Below are 27272 nucleotides of genomic sequence, written 5' to 3'. Positions count from 1 at the left end.
TGAGGCTCTGCCTGGGCTCTGTCTGCTACTCCTCTTACCTCCTCTAGAATACAAATCCCACAAAAGAAGAAAAAAATTCTTTTAACTGTTTTAATCACTGTTCAATCCACAGTACCTAAAATGATACCTAAAACATACACATAAATATGCCTCAAACACTAAATGTATTTCTTGAACTGATCAGTGAATGGCTTTTGTCTTGTGGATCCATGCTAGATCATTACTTCTCTTTCTAGTTACTTAAAAATTGTGTTTCCAAACCCAATCTGAAATTTACCTAGAAACTTACCAGTAAGTTCTACAGTCACTAGTTCTAAGAACAGAGAAGGAAATGGCAACCCACTCCAGTGTTCTTGCCTGGAGAATCCTGTGGACAGAGGAGCCTGGTGGGCTGCCGTCTATGGGGTCACACAAAGTCAGACATGACTGAAGCGACTTAGCAGCAGCAGCAGCAGCCATTCTAAGAATGCATCTCTTTTTTTATCTTAAAAAATAAAGGCCAGAGAGAGGATACTAAGTGAAGAAAATCAGACAAAGACAAATATCATATGATATCACTTATAACTGTAATCTAAAAAAAAAAAGATACAAATGAACTTATATAAAAACACACACAGAAAGAAATAGTCTCAGACTATTGTTACCAAAGGGAAATGTAGCGGGGGTGGTGGGGTGGGCAGGGGATGTTCGGGGGAGGGCAATAAATGATGAGTTTGGAACTATCACCTATACACCACTATATATATAACATAGATAATCAACAGGAACCCACTGTATAGCACAGGGGGATGTACTCAATATTCTGTAATAATTCATATGGAAAAGGAAAGTGAAAAAGAATAGACAGATGTGCCTGTGAAAAAGAATGGATAATTAGTCACTTAGGGTACACCTGAAACTAACACAACCCTGTAAATCAACTATATTCCAATATAAAACAAAAATTAAAATCCTAAAAAAAATTTAAAAAAAAACAGACCAGAGAATTCACCTCAAGCAGAATTGCACGAAGCTTTTTATTTAATTAAGAAACCAAGGAGAGCGGAAGAGCGAGCAAAAAGCGACGTGTGCGGTGGCAGAGACCCCCCCAACGCCGACCGAACCCGCAAAGAGACCTCTGCCCCGCCCTGCCGACAGCCCCCCGCACTCTGGAGCGGCCGCTCGGGAAAGACGAGGGATCGGCGGGAGCCGTCAGGGAAAGCTGAGGGGAGGGAGACGCAGGAGGAACGACGCGAGACCCCGCACGCTGAAGCCTGGGGGCTGTGCCAGGAAAGAAGTGAAGCCGGGGTCTCGCGAACTGGCAGAGAGGAGGAGGGTGGCGGGAGGGTTAAGGGATACCCACACTCGCCTGTGGGGAAAACTGAGGGGGTTTCTGAATCCTGAGGAGAGGAGAAAGATTTCCACAGAGGAGACGTGGGTAGGGAACCTTAGCCCCGTATCCGAGAGAGAGAGGAATCGGAGCGCTCCGAGCGAGGGGGCTTGAGTAGGAACCTGTAGGTAAAATCCTGTCGGCGAGAAGCTAAGGGAATTGCAAAAGGAACTAAAGAACAGAAGATCCTTCAAATAGGACAGGAAAACTGTAGAGAAGTTCCCCGAGGCACCTTGCAGTTTGCCTGCCCCTCACTTCAAACTCCTCTCCCTTCCCCCCGAAAGTTAAAGAGAAAGGCAAGATTGTTGCTTCACTGTTCCTACTCAATAAATATTACTTTTACCCTTGAACGGGGAAACAAAAAAGAACTCATATCCTTCTCAATTTTCGGGCTTAGAAAAGCTCGAGGCCTCACAATTTGCTTTGTAGCCTGGGGGAATCAAACTAGGGAGGGTATTGATACTCCAAAACCCCACACCTCATCCTTCCGAGACGCCATGTCTACCAGCAGCTGTAGTTTCAAGGACCGGCGCGTGTCCATCCTGTGTTGCAAATTCTGTAAACAAGTGCTCAGCTCTAGGGGAATGAAGGCTGTTTTGCTGGCTGACACTGAAATAGACCTTTTCTCTACAGACATCCCTCCTACCAATGCAGTGGACTTCATTGGAAGATGCTATTTCACTGAAATCTGCAAATGTAAACTGAAGGACATCGCATGTTTAAAATGTGGGAACATTGTTGGTTATCACGTGATTGTTCCATGTTGTTCCTGCCTTCTTTCCTGCAACAACGGACACTTCTGGATGTTTCACAGCCAGGCAGTTTATGGTATTAACAGACTAGACTCTACTGGTGTAAATTTCCTAGTTTGGGGCAACTTGCCAGAGGTAGAAGAGAATACAGATGAAGACGTGTTAGATATCTCAGCGGAGGAGTGTATTAGATGACTACAATTATGATATGTTCAATATGTAATATTATAACTTTTTCTTTTGTAAAAAATATATTAATGGACCAATTTAAAAATTGTTAGTAAGGATTTGTCAATGATTTCTTTTTTCAGAAGACAAAAATGGAGCATTTGTTGATTTATTTATTTGTTGTCTCAAATTAATTACCTGAGTTTATTGAACCAATGTAGTTCTTTTCTTCTACATCTGCTTCTACTTCTACCCTTTGTCTCTCCACCCCTCTTCCCAGGACAGATGTATTCTTAAATTCAAGTAGAAGAAGCTTTTACATGTTGTTCCGCTATCTTCCAATCTGGGCGAGTTTTTCTTACAGTTAGATGCAAGATGCCATTAATTTTACATTCCTGAATAAGGGACATTAAATACCCACACGTTTACCACCATGCTTATATCCATGCATAGTCCATGCATATAAGCATGTATACGTATTTGAAGCACAGCTGGGAAGTAAAGCTTAGCAGAGAATTTTTAAAAATAAAAATTTGGTTTCCATGGGTACTGGTTATCGCGTGTTATATTGGCGATAACTATGTTAATATGGAGCAAGACTGTGAATCAGCAGATAAAACTCTAAAATGTATGGAGAAATCCTCTTGATTCCTCAGCATGATGCTGGATAAATGAATTTGTCAGAAGATTTTCAATATGTACTGTTTACTAATATTATTTATTTACATTCTTATAAAGGCATGTGGATATTGTATTGTGAAAGCCTTTTAACCTCCATCTTTAAGTTATCCCATTCTCTAGAGCTTTCTCTGTAAATAGAAAATTTTAGATTAGTTGTCTGGGTCCCAACACTTAAATAGAAAACAAAATTAAAGAAGTGGTTTGCTGAAGCCATTGTACATTATAAAGGTTTTTTAAATTTTGTTTTGTTTAACTGTATTCAGAGGCACACAGGAATAGGAAAATGGGATAGTGCTGGTATCTTGTTTTATGAACTGCTAAAATCAGTCTGTCACCTTAACTTATATTTCAACCAAAGGCATTTTGTCAGTAGTGATACCGAAACAGACCAAGTTATGATTTTGTAAATAAAGTTTTGTTCTAAAAAAAAAAAGAAACCAAGCCAATTTCCATCGAAGTTCAAGTTCACAGCTGACTTCATAAACTAAGATTCTACTGAATCTTGTTCCTGGAAGATTTCCCTGTCTGCATTAGCATGGACTGTCTTGATCCAATCATGCAGCCCTATTTGGGCTTCCTTTGCTAACCTTGCAATATCACTGTAAATACCCTACTGGTACTGGAAATACCCCACCAGTCACCTGGCTGAATCCTGTCGATTTGTGGACATGAAAACCAAGGCTCAGAGATAAGAAGCCCAAAGCTAAACAGCCAACAACTACAAAAGCCTTGACTCGATTCCCCCAAAGACAACAAACTCTCCGAGAACAAGCAATGTGTCTTATTTATCTTTCCACTTCCATTACCCAGAAGACTGCCCAGCACACGGTGGTACTCAACAATGCTCACTAAATGAGTAAATGCCTCTGCAGTCTATTTCTAGATGACTAACCATCACAGTTTGTTTCCACCAGTTTTCTACTGATGTACAAAAACACATTGTATTTCATATTTTCCTATTATGTTATATCAATATACTTGCATAAGGATCTTTATGCAAAGATTTTTTTACAGCTTATATTTACAGTGTAGAATGGTTTGGTATGGCCCCTGTGTTAACATACACAATAAGAATGTAGTAGAGCAAAATCACCTTCATAACTGGAACAATTCTTGTGTGTTGCATTTTCCTGGCAGTGGTCCTGGTTCAAACAGCACAGAATGTTGGTACATTCCGCAAGTCTGATGAGTGCAAATATTACCTAAAGAAACACCTCTGTCAGTAGTGAATGAAAAATATATAATCTCTCCCAGTCTTCTCCCCACCACCCCCAAAGGAGCCAAACTTGATTGCCACAGCCCCAGCACACCTATTACCTTCCCTCAGATGAAATTGCAGAATGATTTAACAAATTTTTTTTCCTTCCAGTTTTATTGAGATATAATTGACATAGAACATTTTATAAGTTTAAAGCACATAGCATGGTGATTTGTTTTACATACATCCTGAAATGATTATCACAATAAGTTTAGTGAACATCATCTCCTATAGATGCAAAATGAAAGAAACAGAAAAAAATTGTGTGTGATGAGAACTCTGAGGATTTACTCTCTTAACTTTTATATCGCTTCTCCACCTTTTGGCTAAGATCAAGTATAGTATATAATATACAGCTGTATTAATTACAGTGTATTCATCATGTTACATGTTCCATTCCTAGGACTTTTTTACCTTATAATTGGACATATACAGTATCTTCTGACTGCCTTCATCCAATTCCCCTACCCCAATATCCCTGTCTTGGGTAACCACAAATTTGAACTTTTTTTCGGTGTGTTTGCTTGTATGTTTTCATCAGCCTGTGATTTAACAGATTTCTTATCTCACCTGCTGGAAGCCAGTAGCTCCCAGACATATCTGTGCTCACACAGTTCCGGGACCGTTTCTGGGAGAGAAACTCAGCTCTGGTTTTCGGTAGAAGCCAATCAAGGGTTCAGGAATTTTCCAAAATTGAACAGCAGTCCAAACAGCACTCACTGATAATAAGTCTGTTCATCTCCAAGCTGAATTTGCTCCCAAGTTTCTGATTAGAACCTGGATGTTCCAGACTGACCTAGAGTCTAGCGCTGTTTGGCAACCCATAATTAACAGGTTGCTGTTCAATAGAGAGGAAACGCACAGATGAGAAGCTGGGGGAACTTTGGCCAGAAAAATCATTTAAGAAATGTACTTGCTGTTCCCTCCGTCCTCATGTCCCAAACCCTTCCCTGGCTGGCTGCCTGTCATCACTCTCCACTCAGAAGGCATCACTCATAGACCTCTTTCCTGGTTACTTTGGTTACTTCAAATGCACAGACTTTGATCCAGAAATTCCATTTAAGTATATTTATACTAAGGAATTAACAGTATGAGTATCAGAAAGAATAATTGTACAAAAACATAAACTCTAGCTTCTTAAAAAGTTTAAAAATTTTGCAAATAGCCTAAAATTTCTACGGTTGATTAAATAAAGTATGATACTATGGAATACCATATACATTTTTATGTAGTTTGTGTGGAAATATATTTATTGATACAGAAGATGTCAATTTAGTTAAGTTGACAAAAAAAAAAAAAAAAACAGTTAAAAAACCAACAAGCAAGAAAGCAAAGAGATCATTTTAGATAGAAATCAGCATAGAATGTTGCCCTCCTTTGCCTGCCTCTATCAGTCATACCACTCCACTTTATTTTCTTCATAATGCTAATTTCACTTGCTTCCCAAGTGGCCCTAGTGATAAAGATGGTAAAGAACCCACCTGCCAATGCAGGAGATATAAGAACTTGAGTTTGACCCCTGGGTCGGGAATATCCCCTGGAGGAGGAAATGGCAACTCACTGCAGTATTCTTGCCTGGGAAATTCCACGAACAGAGGAGCCTGGTGGGCTACAGTCCATGGGTTTGCAAAGAGTCGAACGTGACTGAGCACACACGCAGGGCAGATCAAACACTCTCGAAGATGCACGCAGGGATGTCGTGTGTGTGTGTGTGTGTGTGTGTGTGTGTGTGTGTGTCCCAGGAGAGGGGAACTGGAAAGTCCTGCTCTCTATGACATAGAAATAAAAAATTCCTGATGGCTCGCTCTCACACCAAGTTATTAACACCTATGGCTCAACCATTCATCACAGACCTCCTTTCCCATTTTAGGCAAGACATCCTCAAAATGTCCTGGCCTCTGCCAACAGCACCCCAGACACTTCCAAGCACTCAGAACTAGAGAAGAAATGCCAGGTTTTGGTTAAATGAGTTACACCACATACAAGCAATAAAGCATTCAGTGCTGAAAACCTACTGAGATGTTTAAGTAAATCTTTTGCAATCCAAAAGGCAGTTTAGGATTTTTTAGAACCTAAAATCATGGGAAGAAATCTGATTTTGGATCTGAAGAGATACAGGCAATCAGGCGGACTCGAAGGAGGTCTCTTCATTGAACAGAAGAGTTGCTCCTTGCGATAGTCTCAAGCTGGATTCAACTGCCACCTTCCAGAAAAACAGAGCAAATGCGTAGTATATTTTAAATTCTAGTTGTTTACCAAGTTTTTTAAAAGGCATGCATAGGAAAATTACTAAAAGGAAACAATTATTCACCACATTTTTAACTGGGCCTATCTTTTGGTCAGGATTTCTACTTTCTCCCTAATGTACTTTTTTATATTTTCCAAATTTTCTACAATAGGCATGTATTTACTGTCATAAACTTTTTACAAAGATTGGCTTTGCATTTATGTACTCATCGTTTATTTGTTGGCTGCACTGGCTGTTCACTGCTACACATGGGCTTCCTCTAGTCATGGCAAGCGGAGGCTACCTTCTAGCTGTGGAGCGTGGGCTTCTCATCGCAGTGGCTTCTCTCATTGCGGAGCCTGGGCTCTAGAGTGCGCAAGCTCCGTAGTTGTGGCACATAGAGTTAGTTGCCCTGTGGCATGTGGGATCTTCTTGGACCAGAGATCAACCCTATGTCCCATGCATTGGCAGAGGAATTTTTAACCGCTGGACCACAAGGGAAGTTCTGGTTTTCTGTTTTAAATTTCATTTGTTTGAACTTTCTCCTTATTTTTCATCAACATTTCTGAATTTACTATACACTGAACCTACTATGTACTGTCTCTGAGTCAGCAAGCTGTAGTCCTGGAGCCACTGCCACCTTTCACAAATAAAGTTTTATTGAAACACATCCATGTCCCTTTGTCTACTCATTGCATATGGCTGCTTTTGCTCTACAAGAGTAGGGTTGAATAACTGCAACTGTCAACAACAACAAAAAGCAGAAGGCTGCAAATAACAAAAGACTTTATTTGGGGTCTCAAGAATAGCAATTCTGGAGATAGAATTGAGTAAAACTGAAAGAGTACTCTGAAGAAGAGGAAGAGTCAAGGGCTTCTATAAAAGCAACAGTCATGAGGTTACCTCTGACACAAGAAGGAAATATTGATCCTTAAGGGATGGCTGTCACTGGTCATTTTCAGTTCAGTTCAGTTCAGCTCAGTCGCTCAGTCGAGTCTGACTCTTTGCGACCAGGGTCTGATAAATATCTTCAGTTTCTAGAACATTATGCAAATATTCTGGATGCCTGTATTAAGATGATAAGTGTTCAGGATTTCACTGCTGGTCCAGTGGTTAAGTATTCACCCGCCAATACAGGGGACACATGTTTGATTTCTGCTCTGGAAAGATTCCACATGCTGTGGGGCAACAAAGCCCATGCACCATAACCACTGAGCCTGCACTCTAGAGCCTGTGCTCGGCAACAAGAGGAACCACTGCAATGAGAAGCCTGCACACTGCTACTAGACAGCAGCCCCCACTCACCACACCTAGAGAAAGCCCTCACACAGCAACAAAGACCCAATGCAGCCAATTATAAGTAAATACGTTTTTTTTTTAAAAGATAACTGGTCAAAAGGTCAGATTTCATCCATAAGCCCCACTTCCTCAATGGCCTCCTAGCTCCATTTTAGCAATACTGACTCCATTTTTATTTTCCTTTCACACGACAGAGGCCACATGGCCCACAAAGTCTGTAACACTTGATATCTGCTTCCTTCCAGAAAAAGTGTGCTGACTTCTATGCTACAGGAGAAGTGCTATAAGTTAAGGTAACAGAAATCAACAGTGAGTAAAACCAAAAAAGATACATCCCCAGGGTCATGGAATTGGTCATTTTTTTTTGCCTATGACTGCAAGGATACTCATATTCTTAAAAACAGTTGCCCTGTGGCTACAGGAATTAACCCAGGTTATGGTTTTTACAGCTTTATTCTTCGTGGTTAGAGCAGATTCTTGATGGTTCTGAGATGAAGAGAGCCAAAGTTTTGTTTTCCCTGTTAACAATGGAAATGAGAATGTTAACCTGGGCTCCCCCACCCCTCAAGAGTACCTGGCATATGGTTAAGGTCTCGAGAAACTTTAGCTATTATTATCAGTATCATCCAAGGGCTCCCAAACATACCCCCCATCCTGTGCCTGGGACTCAGACTGCATCCCAGCTTTAACAAACCAGTGTCTCCTATGTCAAGCCAGCAGAAGTCGTAGGTCCAGAGAATCTAATGCACTTCTCTTTCTATACCTAAAATGGCTTATTGGAGGGAATTTAGATGTACGGTGCATGGAAGGCACACAATTGGCTCCTAAATGCAAGCATCACCTTCTTGGGATACTAAATATATCCCATAATGCATAATAAAGTAATGAGTTTCCAAACACAGTTGGGTAAACAAGCTCCTGAGGGGATGCAACGACCACCATTTGCCTTCTGTGGTCCCCATCTCCTTGGAAACATCCTAATAGGCTTAACAAAAGCACAGAAGATTCTTAGAAAATCTGCTGTTCACCCTGCAACAGGGATGCACTTAACTATTCAATTAAAGAGGCACACACTGGATTGGCCATGTTAACCTGCCAGGCAGGCAGAAACACATCAGAAACAGGTGAGGAGAGAAGCAGGGCTTGGCGCCCCCTCTGCAAAGGGAACTCTGCAGGAAAATGCTCTAATTAGATGCTTGGAGTCTGTTCAGTATTCAATAGGATCTCTCCCAGTCTGTCTCCTTTATTCAATTAAGAAAGTGATAGGAACTTTCCATTTTCCTTATGATTTAAAAGAATGATAAATGATCAGGTAGAGGTGGGGGATTTTTTAGGCACATTTCTAAAAGAAACTTCTGCAGAATTGAATCATGTCTGCTTCTGGGAAACTCATCAATTCAATTTGGCAATTCAAATTGTCTCCCCCACACAGCACACCTTCTGTCGGCACTAATATCCATCACAAAATAAATCATTCAGAGCTGGGAGGGATGCGCTGAGTTTTCAAACTAAACAAAACACTAATTATTATTATTATAAAGCTCATTTAGTCAAGAAAGAGAGAGTAGACATGATTCAAGTAAATGTTCAGAGGAGTGACAAAAAAAAAAAGAAAAAAAATGCAGGCAGCAACTTATGGGGATATATATAGTGAGCATCTCCACTTGCACACGGGGCTCTGAGGACCATTTTTTCTACCATTTTCTGATTCAAGCAGGTCTAATATGCCTGAGTCTAGTATGACTGAATTTATTTTTCATATGAAGTATTCTCTACTATTCAGGGTCTAACTACCCAAGATTTTTGCTTTACCTTTTAATTTTGAATCATTCTGAGATGTGGAATGAAGAAGAGGAGGTGAAATCCTATGAGCTTTGGGGGCTGGAGTGAGATGTTTCACCTCAAACTAGAGCATCGTTCGTAGGACCCCAGAGTCTGAGTTTAAAATCTGGCTCATCGAATGAATGACCTTGTGTGAGTTACCTAACTTCTGATGGCTCAGCTTCCTCATTTTGCCATACAGTTATAGTAACAATATTTCCTCATGGAGTTATTGTGAGGATGAACAATGTATGTTAAATACTTATCATGGTAAAACAGTAAGTGCACAAAACTCTTAGCTGCCATGACCACCACCATCATCATTGTCATCGTCATTTGGCAGCCCAATTTTGAAGTAAATGCTTCAATTCTCTGATAACATCATATCTAACTGGTTGGCCAGACTTTGTCTGAAAGCCTCCGAGGACAGCAAGCTCACTAGCTGAGTCTCTGCATATCTGTCTGTGGTCCTTAGAACGTTCCTTCACATGTGCAACTGAAATTTCTCCCGCCATGGCTTCTGATCCTTGGTTTTAAGTCTATCCCATGGGAGTCTTAAAGGACAGGGATAATCCCTCTTGTAGTTTGTATTAGTGAAGTTCTGGTGTCACTGTACATAACAAAAACCACTCTAGGTAGCTTTAGCCTTAAAGGAAATTGACTGGAAAGATGTTGGGTATCTGATCAGATCAAGAAGGAGAAGGGGAAGGAGCTGAAAGAACAAGAGGAGGAAGAAGATGGGATGGTGGGGAAGAGAATCAGGCTTAGGGAAAGGAGAAATTGGGACAGGTTCAGGACTAATCTCATCAGGAAAAATCACAAAACCATCAATAAAGGACAGAAATGGTATGGACCAAGAAGCAGCAGAAGATATTAAAAAGAGGTGGCAAGAATACACAGAAGAACTATACAAAAAAAATCTTCACAACCCAGATAATCACGATGGTGGGATCACTCACCTAGAGCCAGACATCCTGGAATGTGAAGTCAAGTGGGCCTTAGGAAGCATCACTACAAACAAAGCTACTGGAGGTAATGGAATTCCAGCTGAGCTATTTCAGATCCTGAAAGATGATGCTGTGAAAGTACTCCACTCAATATGCCAGCAAATTCAGAAAACTCAGCAGTGGCCACAGGAGTGTAAAACGTCAGTTTTCATTTCAATTGCCAAGAAAGGCAATACCAAAAAATGTGCAAACTACTGCACAATTGCACTCATCTCACATGCTTGCCAAGTAATGCTCAAAATTCTCCAAGCAAGACTTCAACAATACATGAACCATGAACTTCCAGATGTTCAAGCTGGATTTAGAAAAGCCAGAGGAACCAGAGATCAAATTGCCAACATCCCTTGGATCATCGAAAAAGCAAGAGAGTTCCAGAAAAACATCTACTTCTGCTTTATTGATTATGCCAAAGTCTTTGACTGTGTGGATCACAATAAACTGTGGAAAATTCTGAAACAGATGGGAATACCAGACCACCTGACCTGCCTCCTGAGAAATCTGTATGCAGGTCAGGAAGCAACAGTTAGAACTGGACATGGAACAGACTGGTTCCCAATCAACAAAGAAGTATGTCAAGGCTGTCTTGTCATCCTGCTTATTTAACTTATATGCAGAGTACATCATGAGAAATGCTGGGCTGGATGAAGCGCAAGTTGGAATCAAGATTGCCGGGAGAAATATCAATAACCTCAGATATGCAGATGACACCACCCTTATGGAATAAAGCAAAGAACTAAAAAGCCTCTTGATGAAAGTGAAAGAGGAGACTGAAAAAGTTGGCTTAAAACTCAACATTCAAAAAACTAAGATCATCTGGTCCCATCACTTCATGGCAAATAGATGGGGAAACAATGGAAAAAGTGACAGACTTTATTTCTTGGGACTCCAAAATCACTGCAGATGGTGACTGCAACCATGCTTGCTCCTTGGAAGAAAAGTTATGACCAACCTAGATAGCATATTAAAAAGCAGACACATTACTTTGCCAACAAAGGTCCACCTAGTCAAGGCTATGGTTATTTCCAGTAGTCATGTATGGATGTGAGAGTTGAACTATAAAGAAAGTTGAGCACCGAAAAATTGATGCTTTTGAATTGTGGTGTTGGAAAAGACTCTTTTGAGAGTCCCTTGGACTTCAAGGAGATCCAACCAGTCCATCCTAAAAGAAATCAGTCCTGAATATTCATTGAAAGGACTGATGCTGAAGCTGAAGTTGAAACTCCAATACTTTAGCCATCTTATGTGAAGAACTGACTCATTTGAAAAGACTCTGATGCTGGGAAAGACTGAAGGTGGGTGGAGATGGGGATGACAGAGGATGAGATGGCTGGATGGCATCACCGACTCAATGGACATGGGTTTGAGTAAACTCCAGGAGTTGGTGATGGACAGGGTAGCCTAGCGTGCTGCAGTCCATGGGGTCGCAAAGAGTCGGACACGACTGAGTAACTGAACTGAACTGATCATCTCCAGCACCACCATTAACAAGCCTTACCCACAGCTCCAAGAATGTGACTGGCTCAGCCTGAGTCAGGGTTCGCTCCTCCCAGATTAATCAACTCTGGTGAGAGGAGTGGAGTCACCTAGGGAGATCTTGATGCTGAGAGCCCACCTGTGTATTGGGGAGTGGAAAAGCATCCCACAGAAGGACACTGTCATCAACTGAGCAGCCTCCCAGCCACCATACTATGAGGAAGCCCTCACCATGAGAATCAATCATGGCACAGTCCTTAGATATTTGAAGAAGCTACTTTCTAGGATAGATATCCTTCAGTTCTTTCCACTACTGAGATGGAATTAATTATAAATCTAAACTGATTGTGTAACTGTTTATTTACTTTTCTCACTAGAACTCTAAACTTCATTAAGACAGAGCACCATGTTTAAGTTACTTGCTGACAGGTACCACCCCTTAGCCAGGGACTTGGACCACGATGGGTATGCAAATGATTGCTGAATTAGCTAATTGATTTATAAATGCATTAATTAAATTAGAATTTTGAGATCCTTGTGGTTACTCACTTCCAAATGTGGCTATATCGCTCTCAGTCAATTCACACTTACGGTGAAAAAAAATACCAGCATCAGAAGGCTTTTTGCATGAAATAGGAAGGAAAGTAAAATAACTCACAAGTCTTATTTTCAATCAGTTGGGATTTTATTTTCCCATATGCTCTGGTTATTCTTGCCTAACACACTCCAAAACATGGTGGCTTGAAACAACAGTAGTTATTGACTTGGCTCATGAAATTGGACAGGGTGTGATGAGCTAGCTGGTCTCTGTTCCACACACCAGCAGCTGGAGTAGCTTGTCTGGGGGCTGAAGAATCCCCTTCCAAGATGGCTGGCAAGTTGACACTGGCTCTCAGCTGGAAGCTCAGCTAAGGACGTGGACCAGGACTTCAGTTCCTCTCAAAGCATATCTCTCTATATCCATGCTTGGGCATGCTCACAGCATGGGGGCTGGATTCCAAGAGTGAGCATCCCAAGAGAGAAAGCCAGAGAACTCTATGGAGTTTTTATGATGCAACCTCCAAACTTACATGGTACCACTTCTGCCATATGCTATTGGTCAACGCATTCCAAAAGGTCGACTCGTTTCAGGAGGAAAGGACATAGACTTCACCATACTGTGAGAGAAGGGTGAAGGCCACACTGAAAAAACAGAATATGGAATGGGAGATATTGCTGTGGCCAACTTTGGAGAATGCAATCTCTCCCACCACCTCTTCTCTTTGGCATAGGCAATCAAAATGAGTTTCAGCTTTGCAAGTTTAAACACCGCTGCCCAGTCCTCTACTCAGTCATCAATTTTTTTGTCATCTATGCTGGGCTTAAGATTAAGTTCTGGAAGTACAGAGATAAATGAGAAGACTCTCTTCCCCTGGGGAGTTCACAGATGGGTAAAGATGAATAATGAAGATCCAATGTGATGTGTGATTCAGCCGAAGTATATAACAAGGCAATGTTGACAGAGAAAGAAATGATTGATTTTTCCTGGAATGAAAGCTAGTTTACCAAACACTTTTCTTTAGTGGACATGGGTCCTGTCATGCTGCTAGGTTACCATTTCCAGAATTAATATGTATTCCCCTGGAAGAGCCAGGAAGGCAGCTATATGCTCACCATTCTACCACCAAAGAAAGCCTGTAGAGCTTTCTAGAAGAGCATGTAGACAGCCAGATCACCCAAGCTGATTGGGAACCACACCAACCAGAACCAAAAAGAACTAGTCTCCTTGCTATCAAAAGCAGTAGTAACTGGGACTGTTTTCTTAGACTTAGTAGGAGCCTTGAAATTTTTCACAGGAGCAAGAACTCCAGAAAACAAATAGTGATAATGATCATGATAATAATAATAATAATTTTTAAAAATAGACTGTTTTTCAATACATTTTTAGATTTATAGAAAATTTTAGAATACAACACAAAGAATTCCCCTACACCGAGCCCAGGGTCCTGTATTATCAATACCTTAGATTACTTTGGTGAAAAGTGAAGTGAAAGTGTCAGTCTGTCAGTCATGTATGACCCTTTGCACCCCATGGACTGTAGCCCACCAGGCTCCTCTGTCCATGGAATTTTCCAGGCAAGAATACTAGAGCGGGTAGCCATTCCCTTTTCCAGGGCATCTTCCCAACCCAGGGACCAAATCCACATTTCCTGCAGCAGGCAGATTCTTTACCATATGAGCCACCAAGGAAGCCCGAGATTACTCATTAACTCATAATAGATTACTGGTAATCTATTATAGTTAATGAGCCAATGGATGCAAAGTTATTAACTAATGCCCATGGTTTGTTCATATTTTCTTTATTTTTACCTAGTGTTCTTTTTGTGTTCCAGAATCCATTCAGGATCACATCACAGTTAGCTGACATCCCTGTAGGATCCGCTTGGCTACAACAGTTTATCAGACATTCCTTGTTCCTGATAACCTTGACATTTTTGAGAAATACTGGTCACGTATCTTGTAGGATTCCCTGCCCTGGGATTTGTCTGATGTTTTTCTCATGATTATGCTGAGGTTATGGGGTTTGGAGAAGGAGACCACAGAGATAAATCGCCATTTTTATCACACCATATCAAGGGCACCTAGTATCAACATGATTCATGGCTGTTGATTTTAACCTTGATCACTGGCTGAGATCATTTGACATTTGTCAAAATGTCTGCACTGTGAATTACTCTTTTATTCTCCCCCTCCCCTTTATACTGTCCTATTTGGAAGGAAGCCCCCACTTAAGGGAGTGGCCAGCTATGAGACTCATCCTTGAACATGACGTGCTGTGTGCATGCTAAGTCGCTTCAGTTGTGTCTGACTCTTTGCAACCACATGGACCATATTCCATCAGGCTCCTCTGTCCATGGGATTCTCCAGGCAAGAACACTAGAGTGGGTTGCCATTCCCTTCTCCAGGGGATCTTCCCAACTCAGGGACCCAGGGATCAAACAAGAGTCTCTTACATCTCCTGCACTTGCAGATGGGTTCTTTACCACTGGCACCACCTGGGAAGACCCTTGAGGATGATATGTCTACATAAATTATTTGGAATTCTTCTGTTCAAGAAATCTATCTCTTTTCCCCACTTGTGTATGTGTTTAAATATTTCTTTGATAGTATGGACTCATGGATATTTATTTGTATTAATGTTTCTGTTGCTTGAAATGTTCCAGCTTTGCCATCGTGAGCTCTTTCTGTCAGCCCTCTTGTCCTTTTGACATACACCCCGTCATAGCAGTGTAATAACAACTTTTCTTAATTGAAGTATAGTTGATTTACAATATTGTGTTGGTTTCAGATGCACAGCAAAGTGATTCAGTTTTACATATTTTATCCAGATTATTTTCCATTATAAGTTAATCAAGATACTAAATATAATTCCCTGTGTTATACAGCAAATTCTTGCTGCTTATCTTTTTTTTTTATCTGTACTGGATCTTTGTTACAGTGTGAGAGTTCTCTTTATGGCGTAGAGGCTTAGTTGCCCCATGGTATGTGGGATATTAGCTCCCCAAGGAGTTAGTCGCTCAGTCATGTCTGACTCTCCAACCCCATGGACTATAGCCTGCCAGGCTTCTCTGTCCATGGGATTCTCCAGGCAAGAATATTGGAGTGGGTTGCCATTCTCTTCTCCAGGGGATCTTCCCAACCTGAGCGATCGAACCCAAGTCTTCCACATTATAGGCAGATTCTGTCTGAGCCACCAGGGAAGCTCTAGTTCCACAACCAGGGTTCAAACTCAAGTGCCCGACACTGGAAAGTGGATTCTCTACCTCTGGCCCACGAGGCAAGTCCTAAGAAGGACTTTTTTGTGTATGTGTACAAGCACTAGGACAGACAGCGTATGTTATTCTAACTTAATCATTCAAATAAGCCTATGTTGTAAGTGTTCCCATTTACAGGTAAGGAAACATATGCGGAGGGGTTGAGTAGATTATCCAAGACCACAAAGCTCATAAATGGTAGAGCGAGGATGAGAATCTATGCTGGCCAGCTCCAGATCCTCCACTTCTTAAAAAAGTTGAGTGTTAAAAGGAGTACACCCTCATGTTATTCCCCAACTTGTTGAAACACAGGCACTGGTGTTATATATCAGTATGTTAAAAAGAAACAGAGACAGCTGAAAGAACTTCTGGTGACCGCAATCAGTGGCAGCCACTTTTCTGTGTCTTTTGGCTTCATGCCTCACCCCACCACCTTCCATCTGCAATCAGGAGGGAAAGCTGGCTAGAGAAAACCACCCACATTGGAAGTGTTACCAACCAAATGTGCTGCCCCCTTGCAGGAAGCTGTGGAAAGACGTGATGGACATCTCAGCAGTGATGGATGCTCTAGCTGACATTTCCGACATCTGAAGGGGTGGTATTTGCAGGTGTGAGTGAGTCTTCTCGGAGTCCCTTAAATTAGATTTCAGGAGCCCACTCCACCCACTGAGGAGCAAGCCCTCAGCTCCACACCCACTTCCTAAGCATGGAGCTAAACTCCCTTCATCTTCCCCTCCAACCCCATGAGATGCCAAAACAGCTTCATGAGAGTCTGCTGGGAACTGCTAGTCATTTTTACATTGGGTTGGATAAAGCCTAGAGCAGAAGAAAAACATAGACCCAGGTCCCCTTTCAAAAGCCCCACGGTCACCTGAGACCCAGATCCAAAGGCAGAATTCAGTGTCACAGTGCCTTGTGCCCAGAACACGTGACTCTCAGGCAGGCTGGCTCCTGCTTCCCCATAATGGAATTATAATGTGAAACATTGACTCCTTTCTCTCTGGGGTTCGGCACCAGTCGCCTTGCCTCCCCAAATCACAGGCTCCATTCTTTCAGAGCTAACAGCTTACTTTTTGTTGGTTAGAAGACAGCAGTACCTTGCACACTAAAACTCAATTTTAGCAATTTCTCTGCTTCCTCTGAGAAAGGGGGGGAAATTCTCAGTATGAGGGCAGCCTTTATCAGTTTCTGTTTTGGAAGATGACAACACTATCCTTTAGATTTCTTGAGGAAATAGAGCAGAGCCAAAGTCATCGGTGGCACTCAGCTGGAGTCAGAGACCTTGTTCATAAAGCCTAAAGAACTTCAAAAACTTTCAAGGACAATACCTAGTGTAATACGCTCATTGACATCCAAAGAGCCCAAGAAAACTAGGCCACGGGTATAATGAGAGGCAAAAATACTGATAAATGGAAGGGGAGACGAGGCAGAGTGTCCCTGTGAGCTTTGGCTTCCTACTTTAAGAAATAAAATTGGATGGGAGAAGAGGCTTTCAGAAGACGTCAAAACTGCCTCACAGCTCTGGCGGGAGCTAACTTTGTTTTCTAAATTTAAAGACATTGCAGCTTCTATAATTTGTCTCCAATGAAGCTATGCCTTTTTTTTTTTTTTTTTTTTGAGTCCTGGTTTGGTTGCTAACTCACTATAGGACACGTTACCCTCTTTGAGAATATTCAGTTTATTCATTTGTAAAATAGGGACACTGCATATTATTATGGAAAGACTTTTACCAGAAAGGTTTTCTTTATCAGGCACTTTGACAGGATATACATTAAGATGCCTGGGGCTGTTTCTGTCCTCCAGAAGCTTAATTATATAGCAAAGAATGTGAAATTCAGTGGCACACACAATAACAAATAGTCTGGAATACGAACTTCCCAGGTGGCGCTGGTGGTAAAGAACCCACCTGCCAATGCAGGAGATGCAATAGATGTGGGTTCCATCCCTGGGTTGGGAAGATCCCCTGGAGAAGGAAGTGGCAACCCACTCCAGTATTCTTGCCTGGAGAATCACATGGACAGAGGAGTCTGGCAGGCTACATACCCCATGGGGTCACAAAGAGTTGGATACAACTGAGCACACACACATACACACACACACACACACAAGTCCCAGAGCTACCAGCAACTCACTAAGTTCTCACCTCTCCCTGACTATTCTGTTTTCCAGAAAATAGCAGTTAATTCACTCTAAGGTGGCTATTCTCATCCAAGGACATTTCCCTCTGGATTATGTCAAGGCCACAGGTCAAAGTTAAAAAGGATCTTGACCCTCTGCTAGGCTCTTCTCAGCAACCTTCCCGCTTTGGACTGTCACCCATTAGCATGATCATAACAGTGACCCAAGGAGAAAGAAGGGAGACAAATCAAGATGAGCTATTTTCTCCTGGAAACAGCTATACTCAAGGATCTCATTAATTCATCTATTCATTAATTCGCTCAACAAATGTTTACTGAGCTGTGCTAGCTTGTCAAGTACACCTTCAGTACCCTGAAGCAATAAGGGAAGACTTTCTGGAGGAGGTGATATGGAGGCTAAGGCCACCAAGAACAAGTAGGAACTGACTAGGTGAAACGGCAAGGAGTGTGATGGAAGGATTCAGGAAAGAAAAGAGTGAGTACAAAGCTGTGGAGGTGGGGGAGAGTATATTCCATTGCATTCCTGATCGTGGTGTGGGGGGCGGGGGTGTAGAAGGGAGAAGGGCACCACTGAAAATCAAGGCTGTAAAGATCAGTTTGGATGTACTATAGGAGCTGATGGAAAGCCACATATAGGCTTTCAGGAGAGAAACAGCAGAGTCAGATTTGCATTTAGGAAGCGTTCTGTGGCTATGGTAGTTTGTTTGTTGTTTAGTCCCTAAATTGTGTCTGACTCTTTTGTGTCTCCATGGACTGCAGCCCACCAGGCTCCTCTGTCCATGGGATTTCCCAGACAAGAACACTGGAGTGGGTTGCCTGTTTCCATCTCCAGGGGATCTTCTTAATCCAGGGATTAAATCCAAGTCTCCTGCATTGCAGGAGGATTGAGCCAGTGGGGAAACATGGTGGAGTTTAGATAGAGAAATAAAATTGAAGAATGCCTTAGAAATCTCTATTATCATGAAGTCAACCATCACTTGTGGAACGCATTCTCCTGCATCCTTAGAACAAGCAGGTGGAAGAGGTGTAGCAGGTACTCTCACTTTATAGATGAAGGAATAGAGCTCCGATACGGAGTTTCCCAACCTTTATTATTATTTTGGACCAGGTGAGTCTTTGTTATGGGGGCAGCCCTGTGCCTCACAGGATGCTTCACAACATCCCTACCCTTTACTCATGAGGTGCCAGCAGAACCCTCCTGCCAAAAGTGACCCAAAAAATGTCTTCAAACGTTGCCAGATGTCTCCTGGGAGGCACAGTCACCACTGGTTGAAAACCACTCTTCTAAAAAGCTCAAACCAGACTCCCCTGGTGGATCAGTGGAAAAGAATCTGCGTGCCAATGCAAGAGACATGGGTTTGAACCCTGATCCAGGAAGATTCCACGTGCTACGGAGCAAGAAAGCCTGTGCACAATATTGAGCCTGTGCTCTAGAACCTGGGAGCTCAACTACTGAACCCACATGCCCTGTAGTCCAAGCTCCGCAACAAGAGAAGCCACGGCAATGAGAAGCCCGCGCACGGCAATAGAGTAGCTCCTGCTCGCCGCAACAAGAGAAACGCCCGCACAGCAACGCTCAGCACAGCCAAAGATACATAAATAAAATTTTTTTTTTAAGTCTTGAAGACGTTTTTAAAATTAAATAAATAAAAGCCACACAAGCAAGGATACTTCTGTCGCCATGATCTCTCTTCTTTCGACTCCAGCACGCACAGCCTCATCCCTCACAGCCTTGGCCAACCGTATCACATGCATCAGTTTGCCTCTAAATGACGTTTGCACTGGGAATCTTAAGAACAGATGTCACTTTCCCCCGTCATTTCGGTTTTCTTTTACATTAAAACGAGGATTTTTTTTTTCCTTCTGAGCTAAAAATTGTTAGCACGCTGGAAGCGAAGAGATTTCTCTCATCACATGTGCATTTTCTATTTCCTTCCAAACAGCACCGACACCAAAAGTGAGGATGATTCTCACAATATTAGAGTCCATTTCTGCCCAGTTCCAAGAGTATTTGCCCCTGTCTGGGGTTGCCACCATTTCATATGGTGATTTGAAGTTTCCCTTATAAATGTGCATTTAAAGTAAAACCCATTGTTCTCATGGATCTGCATCAGAAGGTTTGCCTTGTGATTAAATCTGCAGATTTTTTACAAATTGGAATTTCACAGAGTGGTACTGGCAGCAATAGCATGATGGAGCCAATTTCCTCTGTTCCTCTTTATGTGGAAGCGTGGTGGCTGGGAAGACTGTCTTTCCCACACTCAAATTGCCCTGCCAGACAAAGGAAGTTTTCAGAAGAATCCTGAGCATGTAATTTTATTACCTTAGCACCATCTTAATGTAATTCATGTAATTTCTTCTGCAGGAGAAAAGTTATTTTCCTAAATGCCTGGTAAAATGAGAACTGATGGATTTTTGACTTCCACCAACTCCCTATGTAGAATTTTCTGCTCAAAGAAGAAACAAGGAGAGGTGCTCGGCTCATAAAGCCTCACCTGGGACCAGAGTGGGTCTGCAAGGCTGTTCAAGCTTGCTGATTTCTAATAACTCTGTAGGTGCTTCCCAAGTGGCTCAGTGGTAAAGAATCTGCATGCCAATGCAGGAGACTTGGGTTCAACCCCTGGGTCAGGATGATCCCCTAGAGAAGGGAATGACTAGCTACTCCAGTATTCTTGTCTGGAGAATCCCATGGACAGAGGAGCCTGGCGGGCTACAATCCATGGAGTCACAAAGAGTTGGACGTGACTTAGCGACTAAACAACTACAAATGACTCTATAACTCAGTATCTCAAAAACTGCCACCTTAACAAAGGCCCACCAAGGTTCTCAACCTCTGCACTCTTGCTCTTTGGGGTCAGATAATGCTTTGTTTGGGGGCTGGTCCTTCCATTGTCGGATGTTTGGCAGAATCCCTAGTCTCCACTCATTTGACGCCAGCTTCACACCAGTTGTGACAACTGGAAATATTTTCGATTCATTGTCACAGGTGAGAGTCAGTGAATTTTGCCTTTTTGTTCTAGGACCTCTCTGGCCTATTCCTGAGACCCACCTAAGTGGTAGAGAGGAGGAAGCTGCATTCCTCCTCTGTGCTGAAAATTAATTCATGAGCAATCAAGAGTTGCCAGTGGATGACCCAAGAGAGATACAAAAGTAGATATACTGGGTGTCCAACACAATTACATCCTGTGACTTCTCCCCAATACCTAAGGGCCCATCTGCACAGTAGGATGCTAGAGTTGGACATTCCTTTCTGCTATTATTTAACACTCTATTAAATAAATATTTTATTATTTATTTAATACTCTATCATGTGCCAGGCACTGTTCTAAGTGCTTCAGAAAAGCAACCCATTTGATCTTTACAACAATCTTATCCTTTCATACTGTTCATGGGGTTCTCAAGGCAAGAATACTGAAGTGGTTTGCCATTCCCTTCTCCAGTGGACTATGTTTTGTCCACTAGTCAATCCCAAAGGAAATAAATCCTGAATATTCATTTGAAGGGCTGATGCTAAAGCTGAAGCTCCAATACTTAGGCCACCTGATGCGAAGAGCTGACTCATTGCAAAAGACCCTGATGCTGGGAAAGACTGAAGGCAGAAGAGGATGACAAAGGATGGGATGATTGGATGGCATCACCAACTCAATGGACATGAGTTTGAGCAAACTCCAGTAGATGGTGAAGGACAAGGAAGCCTGGCACGCTGCAGTCCATGGGGTCAAAAGAGTCAGACACAGCTTATCGACTGAACAACAACAACAACAACCTTACCAGGGAGGTACATATTAGAGGCACAGGGACAGTCAGTGTAGGTTAGCAGGTAGCAAATGAGACTTCCCTGGTGGCTCAGATGGTAAAGAAACTGCCTGCAATGCAGAAGACCTGGGTTCAATCCATGGGTCAGGAAGATCCACCTAGAGAAGGGAATGGCAGCCCACTCCAGTATTCTTGCCTGGAGAATCCCATGGACAGAGGAGCCTGGCGAGCTACAGTCCATGGGGTCAAAAAGAGTCGGACATGACAACTGAGCTATTAAGCACACAGTACACAAACCAGACTTGAGACTAAGGCATCTGATCCCTTGTCTGGGGTCTGATCTGTAGATTCTGATGAGTATACTATGCATGAGAGAAAGGGACTTAAATTGGGACTCAGACTTCTCCCAAGCTCGTTTCTGGCTCTGTCACTTACTGGCTGGTGAACTCAGTCACGTTCCATGGTGTGTCTAAACCAAATGACCTCCCATCTGTAATACCATCACATGGGATTAGGGCTTCAACACACAAATGGAGGCGGGGGGGATACAATTCAGGTCACAGCAAATTCCTTATCCAAACAGTTGCCAGCAGGATCATTTAAAAACCTAAGTCAGACAACATCCCTCCCCTGATTATAATTCTTTAGTGGGGACTCATTACACTTCGGCTTCCTGGTGGCTCAGTTCGTAAAGAACCTGACAATGCAAGAGACCATCTGCAGTGCAGGAGACAAAGGTTTGATCCCTGGGTTGGAAAGATCCCCTGGAGAAGGGAATGGCAACCCACTCTAGTATCTGTCCATGGACAGAGGAGCCTGGAGGGCTACAGTCCATGGGGTTGCAAAGAGTTGGACATGACTTAGCGACTAAACCACCTCCACATCACACTTAGAGAATAGCAGCTGGATCCCAAACCATGACCTACAACATTCCAAATGATCTAGCCCCTGCCCATCCCTTAGACCTCAGTGCCCACTGCTCTCCCCATTATCCAGCCACTCTGGAATTTCATCTGTTTCTGGCACATACCAACTTTTTTCTGGCCTCCGGCATTTTGCACTTAACTTTTCTCTCTGCCTGGGACACCCTTCCCAAAACTGTTCAAATGGCTGGCTCCTCCTTGCTACTGAGGTCTAAGTTCTGATATCAACTCTGTAGAAGGGCCTTCTAGGCCACTCAAAAGTCACCCTTGATAGACCTATGGACATGGGGGGAGAGGATGAGGGAGAAGGGGAGATGTATGGAGAGAGTAACACGGAAATTTACAATACCATATGTAAAACATAAAGCCAATGGGAATTTGCTGTATGACTCAGGGAACTCAAACAGGGGCTCTGTGACAGGCTGAAGGGTGGGATGGGGAGGGAGATGGGAGGGAGGTTTGGGAGGGAGGGGATATATGTATACCTGTGGCTGATTCATGTTGATGTTTGACAGAAAACAACAAAATTCTGTAAAGCAATTATCCTTCAATCAAAAAATTTAAAAATAATAATAAATGTAATTGGAAGAATGAAAAAAAACGTCACCCTTGATACTTCCCTGTGGTTAAAACTCTGCACTTCCACAGCAGGGGTCACAGGTTTGAGCCCACTTGCTGCATGGCTCAGTCAAAAACAAACAAACAAACAACTCACCCCTGCTCACAGTCAGTCTTTGCATTCTAGCTGCTTTATTGTCCCAAAAACTCTTTTGGGTTTCTGAAATGATGCCTCCTCCTCCTACCGGAGAAGGAGCCCTCTGAGAGCAGAGCCCCTGCCTGTCACATCTGTCATCAGATCCCCAGCACCTGCCACCAAGTCCTGCACATCACAGGAGCTCCTTGAACAACCAACACACGAGAAAAGGAAGACAAGGAGGCCCTTTATTTCAGGCACAGACCTCTCCCTTGACACCATCTCTCTTTAACAGCTCCCTCTAAGGGAAGCAGCTCATGAAAAATATATAGAGAATTATGTCCTGCTGTCACCTGATGTGCAGCTCAGGAATGAAGTGGAATCAGACTAGAAAATTGCATCACAGGCAAACCCATGCTGCAAGGTCCTATTAAAACCTAGGAGAACTGACTGCTTCTCTTGTCTCCCAGCACCAGATCATGAAGGAAAAGAGAAAAGCAAGACACTTTATAATGGCTTATCATGGGGATGGGGAATGGGTGTCGATTCTCTCCCTTACTGTGTAAATCTCTTCCATCTTTCTATCATGCTTGTTACTTCTCACTGGTTGCTCACATGGTTAAGAATCTGCTTACAATGCAGGAAAGCAGGGTTCAATTCCTGGGTCGGGAAGATCCCCTGGAGAAGGAAATGGCAACCCACTCTAGCATTCTTGCCTGGAGAATTCCATGGACAGAGGAGCCTGGCAGGCTACAGCCCATGGGGTCGCAAAGAGTCAGACATGACTGAGCAACTAACACTTTCACTTTTCACTTTGAATAACAAGAAATAACAAGAAGTTATTTAAAAGTTCACTTTAAATAACATAAATAAAAGATAACACAAAATAGCATAAATAAAAGTTCACTTTAAATAACAAGAAGAAATAGATAAAAGAGGAGAAATTCAAATTGTATCTATTCTAAGGGGCTCAGACACATGCAGTGATGAACTCCTTGCTGCTCAGGTGCCCACAGTGATTCCTTTGCTATATCCCAACCTCGACAGAGAAAAAAGTGAATTTTCCTCACCTTCATCCAGCTGCAGGGCTCATCCTAACAGCTTCGAGCCAGCTGGACAAATAAGAACTTGGTGTTCCCTCTTCTCACGTCGTGTACGTCAGAGGTCCATAACTGCCAGCTCCTAAGCCTGCACAGAGCTCACAGATGTGTCTTGTTTGACCTGTAGTATTATTTTTATTAGGATTAGTTGCCAACATTTAAAAGTAAGGAGATTTTCATCTTATTTTTTTAAAATCTGCATTTCCAACATCTCTAGAAAATCAGTCTGATATTAGGCTCACATTTCCACCATGCAAAAACTCTGCTGAAAAATGACTGCCCACTGTGTCATTCTAGAACTTTCTGTCTCATCATAGTATGCATTCAGGCTATTTCCCTCATTATATTACCTGGACCTCATAATTTTATTGTCCATTATATTGTCCATTATTTTGTGCATTATATTGTCTGGACCTCGTAGGTATTGAGTTTGCAACTGCTGTTGTACACACACACACACACACACACACACACACACACACACTCTCACTCACTCACTCACTAACTCAGTAGTGAAGTTATTAGAACTTTTTTGGCTATTCAATGACATTTCACTGCCTTGAGTGGAGATGATCTTAAAAGATAGCTCTCTTGAGTCAAATGGGATGACCCAGAATTCTAAATTCCTCCTTTGCCATTATCTCTGAGCTTCCATGCAGAGAATAAATCCTAAATGGTCTCCTCTCCCACAGGAGCAGCATTTGCTGTGATGAATATGAAAATAGTGTTCTCATGTAAATAGAGACAAAGGAGGGCAGTAATCTGATGTTGAAGACACTCAGTGTGGAAGAGATTGCTAACTGTTCACCAAAATTCATTTCTTCTTCCCTGTCTCTCCTGTGGTTTCATGTGATCATGTGATTGGTTCTTGAGAACAAGTGCAGTTGGACACTGATGATGACAGAGATAACAGAAAGGCACAAGCGGGGATCTTGGGTCCTTATATCAACACATGGAAACTAGCCATCCAATAGGAAGAAACGTCCAACTTGGACTAGTCTATGAGAAGAAATCACCTTGTGTTGGAGCCAATCGTTTTGAGGGCTGTTTGATGCATTAGCTCTGTCTATCCCAATACACCCTATAAGCTTCCAAGAAAAATGTAATTAAAAATTAAAACTAAATGCTCATACAGAGACACTTTCAGTTCAGTTCAGTTCAGTTCAGTTCAGTCGCTCAGTCGTGTCCAACTCTTTGCGACCCCATGAATCGCAGCACGCCAGGCCTCCCTGTCCATCACCAACTCCCAGAGTTCACTGAGACTCATGTCCATCGAGTCAGTGATGCCATCCAGCCATCTCATCCTCTGTTGTCCCCTTCTCCTCCTGCCCCCAATCCTTCCCAGCATCAGAGTCTTTTCCAATGAGTCAACTCTTTGCATGAGGTGGCCAAAGTACTGGAGTTTCAGCTGTAACATCATTCCTTCCAAAGAAATCACAGGGCTGATCTCCTTCAGAATGGACTGGTTGGATCTCCTTGCAGTCCAAGGGACTCTCAAGAGTCTGCTCCAATACCACAGTTCAAAAGCATCAATTCTTCGGCACTCAGCTTTCTTCACAGTCCAACTCTCACATCCATACATGACCACTGGAAAAACCATAGCCTTGACTAGATGGACCTTTGTTGGCAAAGTAATGTCTCTGCTTTTCAATATGCTATCTAGGTTGGTCATAACTTTTCTTCCAAGGAGTAAGCATCTTTTAATTTCATGGCTGCAGTCACCATCTGCAGTGATTTTGGAGCCACAAAAAATAAAGTCTGACACTGTTTCCACTGTTTCCCCATCTATTTCCCATGAGGTGATGGGACCAGATGCCATGATCTTCGTTTTCTGAATGTTGAGCTTTAAGCCAACTTTTTCACTCTCCTCTTTCACCTTCATCAAGAGGCTTTTTAGTAGCTATTATTTTTTTGCTAATTCATTTTTATTTTTTTTTAATTCTCATTGATGTATAGTTGCTTTACAATGTTGTGTTAGTTTCTACGGTACAGCAAAGTAAAGTACAGCCATATGTATACATATGGTACAGCAAAGTACAGCCATATGTATACATGTGAAAATGAAAGTGTTTGTCACTAAGTCGTGTCCAACTCTTTGCAACCCCTTGAACTATAGCCTGCCAGGCTCCTCTGTCTATGGAATTCCCTAGGCAAGAATACCAGAGCGGGTTCCCATTCCCTTCTCTAGGGAATCTTCTCGACACAGAGATCAAACCCATGTCTCCTGCATTGCAGGCAGATTCTTTACTGTCTGAGCCACCAGGGAAGCCAAAGACAGTGCAGCATAAAGAGGCAGCCGAAGCAAATGAAAAGGAATCTCATTCTTTACTTGGGTCTCCCTAAGAACATTAAACAGGAATCAACTCATAAACCTCAGCCAGACTTCTCGAAACACCATTTCCTCTTCTCAGACTTCTCTCAGATCAAAACATCTCCAGGTCCTCTCTCTCACCAGCCTCCAAGAAAACCCTCCCCAACCTCCATATTATAAAAATTATCTCTTCCTCCCACCTCTCCCCGTTGTCTTCCTACTCTTTATATCGCCTCTGTGATTTCCTTTCCCCCTGACAACTTGCTGCTTCAAGCAAGAAGCCTCTCCTGCCACCAACAATCCTGTCTGTCTCTTTACCCAACCTTTTCACCCTGAAGAGCCTGGAGGTAACCAGACTAAGAAACACTCAACTCTGTTTAACATGAGGATGGAAGGAGGCAGGTGAGAAAAACTGGGAGCATTAACACATTTTAAAAAGTTCTTGTCAGACTTCCCTGGCAGTGCAGTGGTTGAGACTCCGAGTTTCCAGTGCAAGGAGCA

The 27272-nt window shown here is 42.5% G+C and overlaps 1 protein-coding gene and 1 long non-coding RNA gene across 2 annotated transcripts in view; one reads left to right on the top strand and one right to left on the bottom strand.

The window, feature by feature from the left end:
• LOC123331527 overlaps nucleotides 1-25612 on the bottom strand; it is a 137823-nt gene extending 112211 nt beyond the window's left edge. Inside the window, exons 1-2 of the long non-coding RNA XR_006548207.2 lie at nucleotides 24431-25612; nucleotides 4064-4172 (exon numbers count right to left, since the gene is read on the bottom strand). This is a non-coding gene — a long non-coding RNA (uncharacterized LOC123331527). The remainder of the gene's footprint in view (nucleotides 1-4063; nucleotides 4173-24430) is intronic.
• LOC102401265 (protein FAM72A-like) lies at nucleotides 1640-2528 on the top strand. Its single transcript, XM_044935704.2, has one exon. The coding sequence runs from the start codon at nucleotides 1867-1869 to the stop codon at nucleotides 2314-2316; it is 450 nt and encodes a 149-aa protein (XP_044791639.1). The 5' UTR covers nucleotides 1640-1866; the 3' UTR covers nucleotides 2317-2528.
• Nucleotides 25613-27272: the final 1660 nt, after the last annotated feature.

The sequence above is a fragment of the Bubalus bubalis genome, chromosome 24, assembly GCF_019923935.1.
Source record: "Bubalus bubalis isolate 160015118507 breed Murrah chromosome 24, NDDB_SH_1, whole genome shotgun sequence".
Taxonomy (NCBI): Eukaryota; Metazoa; Chordata; class Mammalia; order Artiodactyla; family Bovidae; genus Bubalus; species Bubalus bubalis.
This window is presented reverse-complemented; position numbering and strand designations above follow the sequence as displayed.

Coding starts and splice junctions, on each gene's coding strand:
- LOC102401265 (XM_044935704.2), top strand. CDS start 1,867: ATGTCTACCAGCAGCTGTAGTTTCAAGGACCGGCGCGTGTCCATCCTG.